Genomic DNA, 14,331 nt, shown 5'->3' on the forward strand with positions numbered 1-14,331 from the left:
GACAAAACCCCCACACAAAACCATAACACGCAGTTAGCAAGTAAACAAGTAACACGCTATCAGTTTGAGCATCTGTTGCTAAAGGACCGTTTGACCATTCAAATTCTTTCTTTTAGTCCTCTTAGTTTCCCATTTGCACTTGGTTTGCTCTGCTTTATGGGATTTCCTTTTTTGCTCATCTGGACAAAGTTCCCACTTCTCTTAAATTCCAGCAGTTCCCGAGATAGCCTCCTTCAACTTCCTATTGACTCTTGCAGGGTTTGTGTATAAGGTGGCTCTATCTTTACACTTGCATAGTGGCACATGGATTACCTGGGCTTCCCATACAGCATTTTTAACAGTCTCCAGGGTTCTTGTAGGATTCCTTCTTTTCGTTGCTTTTTCGTTTTTTTTTTTTATTTTATTTTGACAAGTTGCCTCATTTTTTATATGGTTCCTTTTCTTGAAATTGTGCGACTGTGCGTCAGATTTGGTGGCTTTCCGTTTGTATTTTTGTACTTTGTTTTCTATTGAAAAGCCGATCTTCCATGAGTATCCTTCAAAGGATCATTTCAGTGTAACCTATTCTACAGGACAATGCTTCCTGAAAGAGCAACTGTAAAGGGTCCTGCTCCGGTTTGATTCTGAGAAACAGGTCACTTGGAGTCCTTGTGTGCCCAGTGTCACTTGAAGGAAGGGCCAGGGTCTGGCAGAAGTGCATCCCAGTGAACCCAGTGCAGTTAATGTCTCAGTACCTGGGCAGAGGTACCTTGCAGGGAGCCGATAGCCTGAGGCATGCTGAGCAGTCTCGATTTACTGCTGAAGCAGTTGGTGTGAAGTTGTGGATGCCCTGTTCCTGGAGGGGTTCAAGGCCAGGCTGGATGAGGCTTTGAGCAACCTGGGCTAGTGGGAGGTGTCCCTGCTCATGGCAGGGGGTGGGACTGCATGATCTCTAAGGTACCTTTCAACCCAAACCATTCTGTGTTTTCCTTCCTATGTCTCTGTTGTATTAATGCAATTGTTTACAAACTGCTCCCATAACTCATACAGGAGGACGCTCACAGCGACTGGAAGAAGACTGGTCAACTGCTGCCTCATACCCATTTCCACCCTCTCTGAAAGATGTTAATCCCTGTTTTATCAAAACTCTTCTGTCCATTTCAGAAACTTACAAAAAGAATGCTCATGCCTATGCGTACCAGATGTTAATTTATAGCCCTGGTTACTTGTATCCAGGGAGCACCGTGAAGACTCTAGTGATTTTCCTACTTTATATTTGCCTACTCTTTGTTGTACATGATCCTCAATTTAGATTGCAGGATTTGGAGCTGACTCCAGAGCTCGTTCCATGTGCAGTTCACATTACATGTCTGGTTCTCATTACGTGAGCTGGTCCTGATGTTCGTGTGATTGTCTGATAGGCTCATTCAGTTCGCTAGAACAGCAGAAAGCTAGCCTGGCAAAAAGTCAGCGTTAAATCTGCTCACATTGCAGGCAAGCATGCCAGACACTGCCTGAGGCAGGGTTTGGGTCAGGGCTGCAAGGGGCTGGAGGAGCAAAGCACAGACAGAGCTGGAGGGTCAGGTGCCCCTTTGCAGAGGCTGTGAGGTGAAACTTTACTTGCTCTATATCCTGAAATAACGACCCACAACAAGGCACCTCAGAGCAGCAAACTGAGTTCTGTCTTATATTCTGTCTATGCTTTATCTAAATGGATGAGATTTAGCATATCTAGAGCTAAGCGCATGCCCCTGCATCTCATCTGGCACTGGCATGAGCACATACTTTATCTGCTCCATGATTCAGCTGAAGAGCTAACACTGCCAAAAACCCTGGTTTCTTACAATCAAATCTCAATGCAAGGTCTTTTATACTTGACAGATTTAGAAAAAAGGTGGTACAGGGGATCAGTTCACTGATGCGAGTGAAAACTAGTCCTGGAAGAAACACTTGAGGCGCAGTAAGCAGACCTGACTTGCCACGTCACTGCATAATCATCGACCTGGTGCAAGGGAAGGGGAGGAGGGAATTTCTGGCTGGCGTAGGGAGGGAGGACAGGAGCATCCCTTTTGGCAGCAACCCACAATTATATTAAATGAATAGTGAAATTGCATCCTGAACTGATTCTGAGTTGCCCTGTATCCGCCACTGGTTTTAACTGTGTTAATTTGAGTTGCCTCTCGTGCACTGCCAGCTGCCTGAGAAGGGCTTAAAATTCAGCCTGACACACACAAGGATGTTTTCTGCTGGGGAGTTAATTCACATGCTGGAAATAATGGAAAGGACAGCAGTACAGCAGTTGTGATGGTTTTGAAGTAATGACACTGATACTTGAGAGGAGATTGTCCTTCAGATGATGCAGGATGGGCAATATGCCAAACTGAGAGAGCTTGTTCTGGGAAGCTCCAAGGAGCTGTGCTACATGGGTAAAGGAAGGATGCATTTCATTAATGAGGAAGAAGGGCAAAAACACATTTAATAAAAATAAAATTTTAGCAATTTGTTTTTCATACAATGTATATGCATTCTTAAAATTTACATCAGTCTTGTAAATGTCCCTTTTGCAAGCGGTCTGCAGTTAGAGCAGATTAAAATAGTGAAACTGAATCCTGAGAGTGAAATCTGTCTTCTGTGTACATCTATATTCTTATGTTCAATAGACGTAATTATTTAATACTAAGTAATATGTATTTGTTGAGATAAAACTTAAAAGGTCTCTCCCATGTCTGGTGAATAACTTGGAACAGGAGATGTTGAAATGTTTGATCAGCTTTTGCTTGCAGGTATGCTATTTTCTGATGGCCAAAATCCATTTATTAAAGTTTGAATGAAGTAGGAAGAAAGGTTTGGTTTTGCTCTGCAAAGACGTTATAGAAGTTATTTAGATGTACACACATATACAGCACAGTGTAAGTGTGTAAGTTACCTGAATGAGCTGATACCAGAAGCAGCTGTGTTATCTTAGCTGCTGAAGAGCAGAATATATTCATTCTTCCTGAGCTTTGCACGGGTCTGTGATGACTTCTGTACCCACATTAAGCGAGGTTTGTCCAGGCTGCACTGCATTAAACGCTGCGTGTGCCACGAGATGTGACCAAAACTACTTGGTGCCATTCCTTCACTGCTGAATATATGTTGTTACATCAGGTTTAGGTTGTCCAATTTAGATATGTGAGTGAACACAAAAAGCTTAAGGTAGTTTTATTTTTAAAATTAAAATGACTTTACAAACTTCTCTTATGCACTTGATCTGAATATTTTTCTTCCATTCCAATAGCATTTCACACGAATGAGTTAAAAAAAATGAATCACAATTGCATTACAAAAGATGAAAAAGATGAAAACTGAGGTCTGACTAAATGTTTGTTTAGCTATACCATCACTTAAATGGTGGTTCCTTCCACGCAACATGAAGGCTCAGCTGGCGGCAAAGGTTTTATTTATCAATGCAATTTAATGGTTGATAACCAGTGAAAATGCAACTTTTTCAATAAGATAAATAAAATACTAAATCAGCATTAAATTTCAGTGAATTGAAATGTGCTGCTTGATGATAAAAATAATTGTTAAAATCTCATTTAAACAGATTTCTAATCCATCTTGCTCTGGAACACTTTATTTTGCTCAATATGATACATGTTCACATTTGATTAATTTTTTTTCACTTGAAATGTAAAAATGCACAGTCAATTAGTAGGAAGCAGAGTTGAAACAAAGCAGAGACAAGCTTGAAAATAAAACTGCAGAGGGAACCGAAGGATCTGGTGGAAAGCAGTCAGATTTAATCATAAGCTGCTTAAGAGTAAGTTGCTGCCAAAGAGGCTGATTTCCCCGCTTGCCTTGTGTCATGCTGGAGGATGTGTGCCTGCAGAGCAGCTGGGTTCAGCCGCACGTACTGCCTCTGTGTGGGTGAGAGCTTCAAGGTGTTGTCACGGGACGGGTAGACGAGAGGGCGCGGGGGGAAGCTGCAGCGAATGCAGCGATGGTTGGCAGTGCTGATGAAGCGCTATGGACGTTGCGGCTGGGGCCAGCTGAAGCCCCAACTGAGCCCTCGCTCCTGCCTGGGTGGGAGCTCTGGAGTGATAGGGATTGTGGAAGCAGGTGGCTCAGTGGAGGGGATAGCATCTTTGAACAGATCCATTTGAACACGTCCTTCACCATCACACGGGTAAAAATGCCTCAACGGTTTAGTTTGGGCTGGGTGAGCTGCTGACGCTGGATGATGCAGGTATTGCTTCAGAGTGGTGCCACTGGGCAGGAAAGGGACGTGGAAAAATCATGAGCATTTCATGATTGATAATAATAGCCACTGCTTATTTAATTTGCAGTGGGGAGAACAGCAAAGTGGGGAGAGCACTGCAAAGCTATTTGAAAGAGACGCTGTGACCAGAAAGGCTCTTTCAGAGACCATATCTTGCGTCATTTTCATAGGAGAAATTTCTCATTCCGGTTTGTATCCTGGGTTTCCCTGCTTTAAAACTTCTTGGACTGGACTGTACAGGGGAGCTCAACATGGTTCAGTGTTTTCATGGGCACCAGTTCAGGTTACCCAAAACAATTTGGAGACTTTTACATTTTTCTTTCATTCTTGCCCAATGAGTGCTGTAGTTGGTGCCTGTTAATTCAAACGGTGGCTACAGCTGATGTCCTGCTAGCTGAGCTCCGTTCCACTCATGGCACCATGATGCCTCTTGTAATTAGAATTGGACTCTTTCTCCAAAATTAATGGAAAGCTGGGCACAGACCTTTCCCTTACAAAACTGTTGTTAAATCTAGATCTCGTTTAAGCTCCTTAGAAAGTATATTTAGCAGCTGGCATTTCTGTCCTGGGTGTAGCCCAGATTTCAAGGTGGCAGAAGCATGCTGTGTTGTGAAGCTGCTCTCGCTCGTGTGCGGTAGCTGGCACTGTGCTGGTTAAGCGGAACGGAATTTCTCTCTGCAGGCTCACAGTTTGTCTTGGAGGTGGAGCGCCATGTGGTGCATTCCCAAAAATACATGAGCTGGAATGCAAAGGAGTAACCTAAGGAAAATATTTTGAAAGTGAATTTGGACCCTTTGCCTGTTTTGCTGGAAATTTACCGTGTCAGCCAGCATTTCAGTATAGAAACAGCCTGTGCAGGTGGGTCGGAAGCACACTGTTGTCAAGAGGCTTACAAACGAGTGAGGAACAACATAACAGCAGTGCCCAAGGGTCTCAAAGACCCTAAATGAAACTTATTTTACTTAAAAACTATATGCCAAGACTGTGCTCTGCCCTACCAGGCCGAGGAGCTGTGTCGGCAGCTTGTCTTACGGTGCGCGTGAGAGAGAAGCAAAGGAGGTGCAGGCAGCAGAAAAAAAAGGAAAGGAAAGAGCTGTAGTGAAAAGCTGCACGACACACAGGGCTGAATAAATGTCTGAGCCGCAGGCCTGGGGACCGTGGGTAGTGCTTCAGTTCTGGCACTGGCTGCAGGCTCTGGGTTTGTTCCCATCTTACTTTGCAGATCCTGGAGCCACATTTCTTCTTCAGAAGATGTGGGCAGCTGTGTCAGAGAGCAGTTCTGGGAAGCCTCACCCCTATTGTTGTGGCTGGAAGTGTAGTCGCTCTCTGGAGAGGAGGCTTCTTCAGCCAGCCTCTGCTGGACTGCCGGACGAGGGAGCGTATCTGTAGGTCTGTTTAATGCCATGTTCTGTAGCAGAGCTTGGCAACTGCCTCATGTCGTTTTGCCTCAGTGCGGTTAACATACAAAGCAGGAGTATAATGGGCTATAGAGTTAACGAATTAGAAGCTGTAGTCAAGATGAATGAACAAGAATTTTCAGCCTCTGAATTCAAGATGTTTTGCACTGTGTTCCTAAACGGTGTGGAGAGATTGCACCTCCATAATGGAACAAAATTTTCAAGGAGGTACCCAGAGAGTTGGATTCAAGATCCAATTCTTGCAGCTTGTAACCCTTTGGGGAGCAGTACTGCTAGAATTTCGCTGACTAGAAACCAGAGCCGAATTACCCGCAGGCAGTGCAGTTTACGCTGTGGGCTCTGGGGGTGCAGGTGTGTAGTACTCATGCTCTTGACTTACTGAACTTACTTTAACACCACTTCTTTTTTTTTGTATCTTGAAATTATGTGAATTGAGAAATTATGTAAATTGGAGTACGTGTGTGAGCACATATTCCAGTTATTTATAGGTAAATGGTTTCTTTCTGAGGCTCACCTGCCTTGGTTTTTTGCATTCTTCTGTGTCCTACCCTGATTTCTAGTCTCTGTGCTAATGATTCACCAAATATCTTTCCTCCATTCTTGTCTTACTGGTTCTCAAAGAGCTTAGAGTCTACTCCAGCCTTCAGGAAGGATTTGGAAAGGCATGGATGGTTTAAATTGGGGCATTTGAGTGTATTTATAGTCATATATAAATGGAGGCAAGAGGAATACTTGCAAAGCAGGTGGTACTGGGACGTTTACAGGAAAATGTATGATTTATACACAAGTCATTTCAGGCAAACCTTTTGCTTTGCCTGTAGTCTGTCTTCTACAGAGCTCTTCTGTGCGCTATGAATATTTATGCTGCTTTGTTGTGGTATTTTAAGCTTGCTTTCAGCTGATGACATGACATGTTTGTTTCTTTAAATAGCAGGAGGAGTGGAGGAAGAGAATTGATTGTTTCCTGGGCAGAGGTGTCTACAGATCCTTTACAAGGAGCCTTTAACATGGCTGGAGCAGAGGATAGCTGAGCTCACCAATACCCCACCCTTCCGCTACAAAGTGTTCCCTTTTGAGAAGGTTTTGTGGGCTTTTTTGGACAGATGTGCCCTTTTGCCATGTTTCAAACTGAAAGCCGTGTTGCTGTTGGCATAGCAGGGGCGCTCAGGTGAAGTTGTGGTGAATTATCATGTATTCGGATCTCATGCTGTAATAACAAGTTGCCCAGATTTGGTCCAGGGCAGTTGCGTTCAGCTTGCTAAGACCTTGGGAAGAGAAAAGTGAATGCATCTGCCTACAGAATATCCTCTGGAAGGATAGAAATTAAGTCCTGAGGCTGTGACAGCTGTTTTCTGGAGAGTTCACAAGTGAGTGGATAGGGAAGAGCTGGTTCAGCAATCTAAAGAAAGCTGCTTGCAAGCAATGATGTGGACCCCCTGTACCTTCAAAAAGCTTTGAGTTTCTAGGAAAGCAGAAAAAACTCGGATTTGCTGGATGGGCAGATTAGAATGCCAGATGGTGGATTTCTTTTCTGTTTGTGACTGTGCAGGTTTAATCTTTCTCTCTGATTTTGCTCACAGTTCAGCAATTTTCAGTGGCTTCCTGGCTCACTCCAGCATTCAGTCCCCTCTGGCCCTTTCGCAGGTCCTGCTCTCGCTCCCGAAGCCTGGGTGCGGGTCTGCTCTGAATTGAAGAGTCTGCCAGGCTAACTGCGCTGCAGACTCATTGCAGAGCATGGCTCTTGCTCTTCCTGCGTGCTCCCCTACAGAAGTTTTCCCAGCTACATGAGCCCAGTTGGTGGTCTCTTCTCTCTCAAGGAAGTTTCACCTAATTCTGAGCCCAGCATCCAAAACAGCAGCCTTGCCTTTTGCTGCTCAGCTTGCTTTAACAAAGGAGCTACACGCAGTGCAGGTGTGACATAGCAGTTTGTTGCCTTAGCCCCTAGGGACCCCCCTTCCCCTGAAACAGTATTTGGAGCAATAGTGGACCAGTAAGATAAGCATCAGTTTAATTTCAGAGTGATGCTGTTTATTGTGTGCAGTGTAGAGACCAAGTATGAAATCAAGGTTGATGAGATAAAAGCATTTAATAATCCCTGCTTTGCAACAACCTACTTAGGTTTTTATTATGCTCATATAACAAATGATTAGCAAAGTAGTACGTGGGATTTACAAAATGTGTCTGTCTCCTCTCTAGACTTTACCCACTTCATGGGCTGGCATGCTTATATCAGCTGCAAATTATGTCCCTGGGCAGGTTTGCGCAGGATGCATCCGTGGGCTCGCTGAGAGTTGTCGCTCTTTGTATAGCTCAGGGGAAGTTAGGAGGAATATCTGCAAAGCTTTAGCAAAAATATCTTTGAGCAATCTAGCACAGCACAGTTGGTGCTCTGAGTTGTCCTTTGGTCAGTCAAAGCTCGGTAGAGAGTGATTATTAGGTGCCCTGCTTCGCTGTAGGCTATGGTTTAGGCAAAAATGCTAGGTGTGAGCCTAAGACTCATGAACCACAAAACAAGTGTAACTTGCCACTCCCTTGTGTATAAAAACCCACTGAGAAAGGTGGCTGGTGTGTACGCAGTTTTTTAATTCCTTTGCGTGGAGTCTCTTGGGTGACCCCAAGAATGAGCATCACCTTCCTCCCTGCCGTCCAGGCTGGGGGGTGTCTTTTCAAAGGAGCACAAGAGAGGAACAAGCTCTCCAGATAATAAGGTGGTTGTTCCAATACTGTGTCACCTGCTGCAGATAAGCTTTGTGAGGCTTGTTTGAACCTCCTTTGGTGTCTGTAACCTTTTGGGATGCTGTTTTGGAGAGAACCTGGTAGATGTTGAGCACTTAATCAGCCCCAGTGTATGGAGAAGTTGTAACTCTTTAGTAGAAAATATTTTTTGGTCTCCATAATGCCTTACCAGAGCTACAGTTACTAGCTCTTCCTCTGGGGCTTCCATTGTATGATGACTCTTACTGCTCTCCTGAATAGAAATTCATTGTGAGGTAGGGGGGATGCTACCTGTAAATTAACTGGTTTCTTGGACCTCTAACAACTGATGTGCTTTCCAGCAAAAAAATCTGAAAAAGAAGAATAATTTAAGGTTTTGCAAAGCAAAGGAGCTAAAAGAGAGGTGGGTTGCTGTGGCAGATTTTCAGAGGGAAAAGGCATTAATGATTTGTTTTGTGCCAGACTGGCTTTACATCAGTCCTGCCACAAAGGGGGACGATGAGAATGCATAGCTCTGCCCAGCGTGTGCCCTCCTTCCCCAGGCACCACATGTTTGTGTGGAATTGACGTGGCCAGACAAGCACAGTTACGGTATTCTTTTTCCACTTTTTTTCTTCTGTGGTTAGCAGCAATATATTATCGTGGACAAAGAATTTGATTTGTGACAGTATTTGAGAGTCTTTTTCTAGCAGACTCTGCTAGTGCCCGGGAAGCCCACCACATGCCTATTCCTGTCCCTGCTTACGTCCATGACTTCTTTTATTTCACCTGCAGTAATATGTGTAGTTTTCCTGAAAAAAACAAATATACTGCAACATCAGGCATGATCACCTCCTATTGCCAGAGCCCTCTTCATATTGCTGCAACTGCCTGCTCTAGAAATTCTCCTTTCTAGAAACACAGGTGGAGCCTCTAGAATAAAAATTAAATCCCTTGTAAACTCTGTCATATTTTTTCCTCCATCCTTATGGCTGTATTTATTTTAGAAGATTTCTTCTCTGACTCTGTGGCAGCAGTGATTTCTCATAGACACAGGACAACCTGACATACTGTTGATTACTGTTTTTTTCTCTCCTTTGATGACTGTGCACCACCTGATAGAGAAGGATTGTTTCAGCTGCGCTGTTAACAGTGTTACCCTGCACACGTTCACCTGGACCAGCGCTGTCTGGGGGCCGTTTTTATATCCCACCTCACAAAACAAGGGCTGCCTCGGGGGGTTCTGGGCTCTAGTATACTGCCACCAAGGTACTCGGATCTCCACACCTCTGTCTCCCATGTGCAAATGCAGCATCGGCTGCATGTCCCATGGGTTACAGGCATGGCCTGGTCTCTAGTGGCTGGTGGCTGTGGTGAGGTGTGTCAGGCATGGCAGGAGATGTCAGTATTCCCACATACTGAGCACAGGTTTTTGCTCTGCTGATCCAGTCCTTTCCAGTTCATTACCACGCGGACTATGGATGAAGTACCAGCAACGCATGGCAGTGGATCCTGACTTTCTCTGCAGAAAGGCATGAGCTTTCAGGAACAGCTCTCACTGGGCAAGGCACCGTGCAGGGTAAGGAGTAACAGAACCGACACGCTCAGTGTGGCGTGGCTGTTTGCCACCTTCTGCAGTTACAAGTGCTTTGTGTTGCACCAAGAAACAGCTTCTTTCAGACTTTCAGGCTTCAGTTGGAGTATATATAAGTCTAATGAAAGATCTTAAAGTTTTCTTTGGCTAGCATCTCTTGTAATACAGTTTTTAACAATATGCCTTTGTTTCAGAATCACCCGTTTGCTGCTGAGGATTAATTGGCTCCCCTTACAGCACCATGGACGAACTGCAGGATGTTCAGTTGACAGAGATCAAACCGCTGCTGAATGATAAGGTAATGCTAGCTGCTCCTTTGCTCTCACAGCTGTACTTGGGCAGACTTTGTGTCTGGCAAGGAGCCCTGATTGCCAGAATCTATTTACAGCTTGAAGTACCTTAAATACTGAAAACCAGTAAATGTTTCCCCACCCTGATAATCCACCACTACATATTCTTCCAAAGCCTCAGGGAAAGACAGACCACCACAGTTCAGGTAAGTTTGGAGTCCCAGCCAAACTGTACTGAGGATTTACAAAGGCAGGGCAGAAATTGAAAAGGTGATACTCTTTCGGACGTGGTAGAGCTGTAGATCTTCTATTAAGGTCCTGCTTGTTAGAGAAACCTTGGATTGTATCCCATTTTCTTTTTTTTACTTTTTTGTTTAAAAACTTTTGCCTTAATTATCCTTTTGTATTTTGACCCCCAAAACAACCGTGTCTTCCTGGATTTAGTAGTGGAAAGCCATTTCCTTTTAGTATCTGCAGAGCCTAGCTAGAGCAGTCCAGATTAATGCAACACTAAAACTTTAAAAGATCATTGTATTGCAGCAGCTGTTTAAGGCTTTCACTCTGTCTTCTGTAGGCTGGAGGAGAGCCATCTGGGCTTTAGGAGAGCCCTTGCATCACTGGATTCTGCCACAAACTGTTGCTCTTTGTGCCTCAGTCATTATGGGCCATCCCAACAAGATCTAGAATCTTGCATCTGCAAATTGTGATTATGAGCAATGCGGTTTGGTCACTTACCATACCTTGCAGACAAGTTTGATGGTATGTGAAGCAGTTATCAGTGCTTTGCTGTTTAATGGCTGACATCAAGAACTTGCTTGTGCTGCCAAAGGGATATGGTGCTTTGTCCCGTTACTGTGTGCTTGGGGAACACTGCACTGTCTGGTGCAGACTCCCACACAGCACGGGTGAATTCTCTGAAATTCTGCTATGGTTTAGTCTGTGCTGCTTAGTTTTTGCTCATTTCTTTAGTGTGCTAGTGTATCTGTTCAGTATCTGTGAAATCTAAAAATTCAGCTGAAATCTGCAGTCCAGCTGCCTATTCTTACAGTCTAGTGCTGACTATTAGGCTTCCACCATAGCTTAAACATAATTTTTTGAAATTTTTCCAGGGAGGGTGAGTCTTGGAAGAACAAAATCAGTGTAGGTCAACAGATAAAAATACAGAAAGGCCTCGAAAACAGTTTGTGATTTCAAAATGAGAGAGAAACATTTACAGAAGAAAAGCTTCCTAAATGCAGTGCCCCAGCTCTTGCTCATGATTCTCCTAGGATTTTCCATGTTTGAGTTCAAGAGGGTAGATTTCCCTTGCTTCAGTGAGCTGACCTAAGAAGATGTATTGGAGCATGCCAAAACAAAGTGTTTTTCATTTTTATAAGTTTTCAGTCTCTCTGTCAAGTATCACCTGATCAGTCCCATCAGGTCCTTGCCATGGTGTCATCTGCACAGCTGCTTAGCTCGGACAGTTCTGGTTTAAATGCAGAGTGCTCACCTGAACAGCCCAGTGGTGTTAACTAGGTTGCAGAAGGGAACATACAAAGTGATATTTCATTTCCTTGACTCAGTTTATGGGTGTGGTGCCATAAAGCAGCTGTTCTGTGCAGCCTGTCAGAGTCCAGAAAGTATTGATCTGGCAGTTCACTAAGATTTTTACTGACCAACCCACTTTAGATTAGGAGTTTGAGCTAGCATGGATTAATGGCCAGAAATAGTACAGTAAAACTCTTAAGGTGCTAATGGGTGAGTGCTCACAAACTCTTCAGATGCAAATGCTGCTGTACAGAGAAAAGGAGCTCTGGTGTCTTAATAATCAAACTGTAAAACCAGTGGAATTGCCTGGGAACTGGAAACGGGTCATACCTTCTTCACTTCTCTGAACTGTAGGAAATATCACTGGGGACTGAGTCCTGGCTTTGTTTTATCTCAAATCTAAGTCAGCAGAAAATTACAAGCCTGACTTTTGAAGAATAAAAACACTCCTGTTTGTGTGTTACTTAAGCCTAATAGCAAGTGCAGGGAATTAAAATACATTAGACTGTGTGTGTTCATCTCATTCAGGCTCACTGAAATGCAGTGACTTTATTCTGGGAAAGAAAATCAACTTCAAATGTTCCCATTTAGTTGAAAGAGAGGGAAGAAGAGAGTAACGCCTGTAACCTGATCAGAAGACTTATCCCAGTGATGCTTTATTATTCTCTCTGGTCCATATTCTGGCACCTTTAACTCCTTTTAATATAGCCTCCATGAAAAGTTACTGAAATGCAACAGCTTAATTTGTTGGAGATTGCAGGGACAGCCCTTAGGCTGGACTGGGTCATTCCAGCTAGCTCTTTGCCTTTGAAGTACAGCCATCATACCTTCAGAGACCTGAAAAACTTGCCTTAATCTTAAACTTTCTCAAAGTAAGATAATTAATCGATTAATGGTTTAAAGTCAGATTTCCATGGGTTGGAATCAAGTATCCAGGAGTCAGGACATGTCAGCACTGATGTTACTTGTGCATCATGGTATACCCTGACCACAAGCAACACAGTGGCACACTCTTCTTCTTTGCTTGTGTCGTTTTTTCCCTACTCCCCTCTCAGGGAATCTTGCACTTTTCCGAGTACAAATTCAGATCAGCCTTTTCTTTACTTAGAATGCACCTTCCAAGTCCAGTGCTGCATACAGAAGTTTCTCATTTCTTCGCAGGCTTTGTTATAGTCCTTAATCACTGTGGCACTGGATGACTGAATTGACCTTGTTTACGACCTGGTGGATGAGAAGGCTCTGCTGTCTGCATTCAGCAGAGAAGGAAAATGTCAGAAATCTCAACTAACTTCAGGATCTCAAACTGAAATAAGAGGGGGCTGCTTTTTATTTTCTTTTCCTTCATCCTGAAGATTTGGTGCTTTGTGCCACGCCACGTTCAAAACATTGTCACAGTTCACTTAACACCGAGGGGACTCTTAGAACAGATTTGCAGATATCTCAATCTAAACATCTCAGACTGAAGATTGCAGGTAGCAACCTGTGTTCTTCCTAATGTGGGAAAGCTTTGTGGGGAGGAAAACAGGGCTGTTTGTTTACCCATGGAGAGCAGCTAGGGTGCTCAGCCAGAAGCAATGTTTAGGGTGTTTCTGTTGTGCATATGTGGTCCTCGTTGTAATTTTAGCACTAAGGTGCTATGCCTAAACCACATAAGCTAGAATGCTGTCTCAAATTATTTGCTCAGCCTTTTGCAGCATTTGACAGCACTCTGTAGCGTAACCTACTCTGGTTAGAACCAGAGTCTTATAAAGGATGTGGGCGTATGGACTGTTACTGCAGACCTTCCAACTTGCAGTACGACAAATGTGTGCGGTACTTGCTGTGCCCGCCTGTATGCATGGTGTCACCCTCTAGGGAAAGCTGGTTGTGAATCGCTGAGCCTGGTTCCCATGTGCTCTGGTTCCAGTAGCTTATGGGTCACTGTGACTGCTGTGGAATGATGCCTTCACACAGCAGTTACCACCCGGTTCCTGACTACTTAGCTTGTTTTCTCGCACTCATTACGTGAGATCCTAGTGGTAGTCCTTTGAAGAGTTTTGCATTCAAATTGATAATGCGCAGCAGGACCAGTCAAAACCCAACCTTCTTTCTATGTGCATGTGTCCCTGCTGGAATGCTCTCACTCTCAGCTGTGTCCACAGCTACCCTCCTTAGTGGACAGCCTTGGGACAGCCCCCCGCAAACTTGCTGTATAGCAGTGGGCGCAACTTGCACAGTTTTTTTGTGTGGGTCTTATATTTCGCTGCTGTACTGACTGCAGTCAGGCTAGACTGTGCTGAAGCAGAGGTCTCTGAGGGGAACTTTGATGATGTTGTTGGGGGTGTTCTGGAGCACTGTACTGAAGTCTTTTTTTTTTTTTTCCCCCCCCTCTGGTTTTTGTTAACAGAATGGAGCTCGCAACTTCCAGGACTTCGACTGTCAGGTAAGACACATACAGGAGAAAAGGATCTGTGGGCAGGCTCCCCATGGCACATCAGTAATGCTGAGAGAGATAAAAAAAGCTCTGTGTCTTAATTTTAACTCCTGTTAAGGTTTTATCAATAAGAACTTGAATATGTCCAGTTGGCA

At 44.1% G+C, this 14,331-nt stretch overlaps 1 protein-coding gene across 1 annotated transcript in view; it reads left to right on the forward strand.

Annotated features, from left to right (window-relative positions):
* Window positions 1–10,187: 10,187 nt before the first annotated feature.
* LOC104463371 (protein NDRG3-like) overlaps window positions 10,188–14,331 on the forward strand; it is a 33,351-nt gene continuing 29,207 nt past the window's right edge. Inside the window, 2 exon segments of the mRNA XM_010075680.1 lie at window positions 10,188–10,244; window positions 14,150–14,185. Of these exon segments, the coding sequence (XP_010073982.1) occupies window positions 10,188–10,244; window positions 14,150–14,185 (93 nt within the window).

Source organism: Pterocles gutturalis, unplaced genomic scaffold, assembly GCF_000699245.1.
Source record: "Pterocles gutturalis isolate BGI_N339 unplaced genomic scaffold, ASM69924v1 scaffold39471, whole genome shotgun sequence".
NCBI classification, from domain to species: domain Eukaryota; kingdom Metazoa; phylum Chordata; class Aves; order Pterocliformes; family Pteroclidae; genus Pterocles; species Pterocles gutturalis.